Source organism: Juglans regia, unplaced genomic scaffold, assembly GCF_001411555.2.
Source record: "Juglans regia cultivar Chandler unplaced genomic scaffold, Walnut 2.0 Scaffold_689, whole genome shotgun sequence".
NCBI classification, from domain to species: domain Eukaryota; kingdom Viridiplantae; phylum Streptophyta; class Magnoliopsida; order Fagales; family Juglandaceae; genus Juglans; species Juglans regia.
In genome coordinates, this window is record NW_023361763.1 from 1 (window position 1) to 7014 (window position 7014).

The 7014-nt window shown below is 40.1% G+C and overlaps 1 protein-coding gene across 1 annotated transcript; it reads right to left on the reverse strand.

The window, feature by feature from the left end:
- Nucleotides 1-3442: 3442 nt before the first annotated feature.
- LOC118346116 lies at nucleotides 3443-5168 on the reverse strand. Its single transcript, XM_035687135.1, has 3 exons — nucleotides 4721-5168; nucleotides 4478-4664; nucleotides 3443-4394 (listed from the first exon to the last, which is right to left on the reverse strand). Exons 1-3 carry the CDS (start codon nucleotides 5166-5168, stop codon nucleotides 3443-3445), a joined length of 1587 nt encoding a protein of 528 aa, XP_035543028.1.
- Nucleotides 5169-7014: the final 1846 nt, after the last annotated feature.

Sequence of the window (7014 nt, forward strand, 5' to 3'; positions counted from 1 at the left end):
TATCCTCTCAACCCCAGCTTGTACGTGGTCGCAGAGACACCTTCCATTGTAGTTGGAGCTGTTCTCTGATCTCTCTCTCTCTCTCTCAAACCAAAACTTTCAGAGAGAAAAAGAGAGGTTGGTGAGGGATTGAAGAAGTCGATAAATTCCGTATGAAAATAAATGCAGGAATAAATATATATATGTATGAAGATTTATAAATATATAGTAGATGGATTTGCGTGTGATGGTTGATGGAGGAGTAGAAATGGCGATCGATCGTAAATGAGAGCAGCAGCTAATACTACCACCTACCTGCATTTCTCACGGGCGTCGCTGTCCTTATTTAATACATGGCTCGACATGGCACGTGCCACACACCTAAGAATAAGATCATGGACTTTGGATTACATATTTATTTATTTTATTTATTTTATTTATTTTTAAAGGATGGGACGGAATCCCATTTTATTAATAAATCTTAACTTAGAACTTACATATCAAGAAAACCCATATACATGCTCTTAAAATTTAATAAAAGTACTCAATCCAAATTAAATACATGGATGATACAACTATGTCGCCCAGCGTTTACTACTGGATATGCCCATAGTGATGAATTTGTACTTTTTTATTTTTTTTTTTCCTTATTCTTACAAAATTTTTTTAAACATCTTTAAATATATATATTTTTAAAATACACAGATTCACTAATAGTCAATTCCTTAATCATCAAGAAAAAAAATAAACAAAATACATGAGTGATCAAATTGAGGGATGACAAACTCGGGCGGTATAGTATCATTTTCATAAATACATTCTAACTAGTATTTAAACATACTAAATGTTTAACGATGAAAGGAGGGAATACATGCACGATCTATAGAGAAAAAACGAATCACATGCTTAGGAAGCTCAAGGAGAGAAGAAAAATTGACTGGATTATCTATGGAGTAAAAAAAAGTAAGGCTATCTAACATAGAGGAAACGTACGAAGATAGAAAAATTCAAGAAGAGCTGTGTCTTCTCAAATAATGAGTCACAAGTTTATTGATAAACACTGTAATGCTTACAATAATTCAGATAACCCCTCCATTACATTATTCGGTTTCTTTATAAAGGAAGCTTAGGCAACTTAGGAAATTAATTCAAAATGGAGAGTAGACTACTGTAATGTTAACAACAAAGGTAACTTTTATTAGAATGGATATAAAATCTGCAAGAGCCTTTTTTTAGGAAAGAATAAAATCGGCAATCATCCTTGATTTTTGCTTGAATCTTCTGATAGTCCCTCCATTCCTGATGTCACGCTTGTTGCATTAGATTCTTCCCCACTTGGAAGGAAGCTTGACCTCGAGCTAATGTCAGGGTATAATGCTTCATCTGAAGGATGGTACTCAAATATGTCTGCAACATTGAAAGTAAGGGAAATTAACATACCATCTGGAAAGTCAACCACATAGGCATTGTCATTGATTCTTTTCACAACTCGACATGGTCTAAACTTCTTGTGCTGGAGCTTGTTGTATGTCCCTGCAGGAAAATGTTGCTTACGGAGGTGAACCATCACCAAGCCTCCCTCTTGAAAAATTTTTACTCGCCTATGCTTATCAGCTGCCTGCTTGTATCGCGAGTTGGACTTCTCCAAATTGAGATGGACATTGGAATGGACTTGCTGAATTTTTTCAGCCATATTTTCTGCTGCCGTGATGAGTCCTAGAAGCCTTGGAAGAGGAATCAAGTCTAGAGTGTGTTTTGGGGCTCGAGTGTACACAATTTCGAAAGGAGTCTTCCCAGTTGATCAATTGATCATATTGTTGAAAGCGAACTCTGCTTGAGGAAGACATGCATCCCATTGTTTCGGCTTGTCCCTTGAGATGCATTGAATCATATTGCCTAGTGTGCGGTTAGTCACTTCGGTTTGCCCATCCGTTTGCCAATGGCAAGTGCTGCTGTAGCTAAGGGCGGTATCAAATTTCTTCCAAAGAGTGATCCAAAAGTGGCTAAGAAATTTGACGTCCCTATCAGAAGTGATTGATTTTGGGATTCCATGAAGTCGCATGACTTCCTTGAAAAAGAGGTGAGCGATATTGGAGGCATCGGCTATCTTTCAGCACGGAATGAAGTGGACCATCTTCGAGAACCGATCGACGACCACAAAGACGGAGTCGATTCCACGCTGAGTTCGTGGGAGGCCGAGCACGAAGTCCATACTCACATCTTCCCAAATGTTCTCAGGCACGGGTAGAGATGTGTACAACCCGGTATTTTGCAAGTAACCCTTCCCCACTTGGAAAATTGGGCATTTATAGACAAACCTTCCCACATCTCATCTTAGCTAGGGTTAGTAGTAACGTTCGGATACTTGGGCTATTGTTTTGTCATGCCCCACGTGCCTTCCCAGGCCATCCCCATGCAATTCACGTATTAGGTGTTCGCGCAGTGACATTCGTGGTATGCACAATTGGTTGCCTTGAAATAAGTACCCATCTTGGAGGTGAAAATCAGTCATGGGTTGCCTGAGTTTACACTTCTTCCATGCCCCTGAGAAATCATCATCTTCCACATAAAGATCCTTGAGTTGCTCAAACCCTGTGATCTCGGTTTGTAAGATCACCAACAGCTCTCCCCTGCAGCTGAGGGCGTCGGTCACCTTATTGTGCTACCCTGACTTATGCTTAAGGACCATATTAAACTTTTGTATGAAAGCTACCCACTATGCATGCATCCGGCTCATGTGGGTTTGTGTGTTTATGAACTTGAGAGCATGGTGATCACTGTAAAGCACAAATTCCCGATGAACCAAATAATGCTCCCAATGTTTCAGGGCCCTAACTATAGTATAGAATTCCAGCTCATAAACGGTCCACTTGCGTCGCGCCTCATTTAATTTTTCACTAAAAAATTCAATGGGTCTACCTTTTTATGAAAGAACGACTCCAATGCCAACGATAGAGGCATCACACTTTACCTCCAATAATTTCTCGAAACTGAGCAAAGCGAGAACATGGGCAGTAAACAATTTTGCTTTGATGATGGCAAAGCTTGTATCTTGGTCATCACCACAATGAAACCTCCCCTTCTTCATACACTCTGTAATTGGTGCGGCGAGTGTGCTGAAATTCCGGATGAACATTTGGTAAAAAGTTGCTAACCTTTGGAAACTATGGACTTGAGTAATGGAGGATGGGCGGGGCCACTCTCGGATTGAACCTTTGCTTCATCAACCTGGACCCCTTCTGAGCCAATGACAAAGCCGAGGAAGAGCAAGCTGCTGGTGAGAAAATTGCATTTCTTCAAGTTGATATAAAGCTTGTTCTCCCTTAAGACCAACAACACTTCCTTCAAGTGCAAGAGGTGCTGCTTCTCATCTTGATTGTATAGGAGAATATCATTGAAATATACAACCATGTACTTACCAATGAAAGGTTTGAGAGTTTGGTGGATCACTCTCATAAAAGTGCTAGGTGCGTTTAACAAGCCGAATGGCATGACCAGCCACTCGTAGTCCTTCCTTTGTTTTGAAAGCTGTTTTCCATTCATCGTCGGGTCGAACTCTTATTTGATGGTAGCCGCTACTTAGGTCAAGCTTGGAAAATTTGTTTGAGCCTACAAGCATATCTAGCATATCATTCAGTCGTGGTATGGGAAATCTATATTTTACTGTGATTTTGTTGATGGCGCGACTGTCTACGCACATTCGCCAACTTCCGTCCTTCTTGGGGGTGAGTAAGGCCAGAATAGCACAATGACTCATGCTTTCTTGAATCAACCCCTTGCGGATGAGGTCCTCAACTTGGTCTTGTAAGACTTTGTGTTCGTTGGGGCTCATTCGATAGTGCGGCAAATTGGGGAGACTAGCACCCGTCACCAAGTCAATGCAATGTTGTATGTCACGCATGGGAGGGAATCCTGCTGGTAGCTCTTGTGGGATGATGTCCAAAAATTCTTCAAGCAAGAGATGCACTGTTGGTGGAAATTCGGATGTGGTCTCCTCTGTCCTTCCTTTCATGGCTAGTGTCACAATCTTGCTACATTCCTTTGCATCAATTAGGAATTGGTCTTCGCTCACAATAAGAAAGCTAGCTTTCTTCGCAAGTGATGTTGTGTTAAGCAATCGCTCTCCTACAGGTAGTAGTGTCACTTTCCGTTCATGCCACCAAAATGTATACTTGTTATCATGCCCCTTGTATGTGGCAGCCACATTGTATTGCCAAGGTCTCCCGAGTAACACGTGACAAGCATCCATATCCACCACGTCGCAATCTGCCACATCTTTGTAAAATTTACCAATTGAAAAAGGAATTTTACAGGTGTTAGTTACCTTCATCTCAGCCTCTTCTTGATCCAACTGATCTTGTAAGGTTTGGGATGCTTCTCTGTGTCTTGTAACGTTGAAACTAGTGCCCTTGACACTATGTTTTCACAACTCCCACTATCGATAATCAAGTTGCAAACTTTGTGATTAATGGTGGAACGAGCTTTGAAGATAACATGCCTTTGAGTGTGGTCTTCCTGCTTTGGTGCTACGAGGAGCCGTTGGATGACACAATTCACCAAGTCTCCTTCATCACCTTTGACAAGCTCACCTTCTTCCTCTGATCCCTCATCGTTTTCCCTAGCCAAGTCTTCACCATCCACTATGTTGATTGACCTTCTTGTAGGGCACTCGTTGGAGCGATGCCCTGGTTGGTTGCAATGGAAACATTTACCAGTGATTGCCTGCTGTAAGGATTGTTGCCAGTGCTCCCTCTACTCCCTGCCGTGGTGGTGTTGGACTTAGGGGCTTGATAGCTGTTTTGTGTCTTTGGGTCATGACTAGAGGAAGGAACATGTGGTAGATTCGGCTGAATCGGTGGTTTGGTTCCTTTGTTTGCTGGTGAGAAACTTGGTGTCCTGGTAGGGGGTCGAGAGAGTTGTGATTCAATCTTTATCACCAAATTGACTGCTTTCGAGAGAGTCCAAACGGTGTGCAGTGTCACCTTGTCTTGTATGGCGACGCGTAGCCCTCCAATATACCTGGCTACTTGTTGTCCTTCCGTTTTCGATAGGTTGTTCTTGGAGTTTAGGCGATAGAGCTCAGTGTATTCATTAATGGACCTTGTGCCTTGTCTGTAGTTTTGATATTGTTGGTACAGGAGCTGCTCATAATCTGGTGGGAGAAATTGAGCTCTCATCAGCCTTTTCATCTTGTGCCACACATGGACAGGTTGCTTGCCTTGTCATCTCCGGTTATTTTGAGTCTGTTCCCACCAACAAATGCTCGACCACGTAGTTTATAGGCCACCAACTTCACTTGTTGATTCTCGGGTATATGCGTATAGTCAAAAAAGTTCTCCACTTCCAGGAGCCAATCAAGAAAGCTTTCAACGTAGAGATGTCCATTGAAACATGGTAGATCAATTTCTATTTTGAAGTTGGATATACCGTTGCGGCCCCTTTGATTTTATCCTACCACTGCGTCCTCAAGTTCATCTTCACTGGAGGAATCGTCTCCGGTGTTGCCTATTGGTCGCTGTCTGAGTCCCCTCCTCCTCTAGGGTAAGCTTGATCTTGTTGCCTCTTATTATAGTCTCTATTGTCTTCCACATGGATGTTGGTAATAGACCTTTGGATCTTCTGCAAGACACGCTCGATCATTTCGAACCACTACTGGTTTTGTTAGTTTTGCGTTTGGATGGATTCCCAAAGGGCCTCATCTCGTGGTTGGTTGTTATCATTTCTTGCCATTGTGCCAGGCAAAACCTTGCTGCGATGCCAATTAACGTAGCGGAAATGTACAAAGATAGGAAAATTCAAGAAGAACCATGTCTTCTCAAAAAATGAGTCACAAGTTTATTGATAAACTTTGTAATGCTTACAATAATTCAGATAACCCCTCCATTACATTATTCGGTTCCTTTATAAAGGAAGCTTAGGCAACTTAGGAAATTAATTCAAAATGGAGAGTTGACTACTGTAACATTAACAACTAATGTAACTTTTATTGCAATGTACATAAAATCTGCAAGAGCCCTTTTTAGGAAAGAATAAAATCGGCAATCGTCCTTGATTTGTGCTTGAATCTTCTGATGGTCCCTCCATTGTTGGTGTCAGCCTGCTACATCACTATGGGCTAAAGCATTACCTTCCTTGTAGATATCAAATATACTAAAAAGAAAAAAATAGTTTAAATTGAAGAATTTCATTCCAAATGTTAGAATAACTAGGGGAGAGGAACTATTATTAAGCCAATTAATTACAAGAAGGGTATCAGTCTCCACATTAAATTCGGTCGGTCCAAATTCTAGTATATATCTAGATTGAGAAATGTAAACATGTATATAGTATATGAGTCTTAAAGATTTATGAAGCATTTAATATTCATTAAATATATTGAACACGCTCTAGAATAAATTCCATTTAAATATAGAATTAGTTAGCAGCTAGCTTTATTTATTTTGATCTTTGAACATGCATCGATGATGATCAGTTGTCCATCAATTGCAGTAGTACTTATGCAAAGGATTTATTACATGGTATTATCCAAGCTAGATTAAAGGATATGGGTCGATGTACATGATATTTCTTAAATATATGATCTAAAAGAGCGTTTTTGTTTTACAATGTGAGTTATAGTTTTTGTAGGATCACTAGAAGTGCATGCTTTGACTTCTTCGCTCTCCTTTATTTACATGTGAGTGTAAAGTCCACAATGCTAGCTCTAGGAAGAATATCTCTTTCACACAAGCAAGCAAACACACGTGCTCTTGCAAAAAGAGCTTTGTTATTGATCATCTCTATAAACCATGCACACACTACATTTATTTTTATTATTTTTTGTTTTATTCTTTCTAAATTTATTGATTTTTTCTACTTATCATTTATATATCATACATTTGGTAAAAGAAAAAAAATAAAAAAATATGTGTTGTGTGTAGTGTGAGGATGATTAGTAAAAATTTTCTTCTTCCTATTAGGTGTAATGCACTGACGCCTATGCCTTGATTGGAGTAAAGGAAAATTATATTTAGTCCCGTGAGTTTGCCTCTTCAA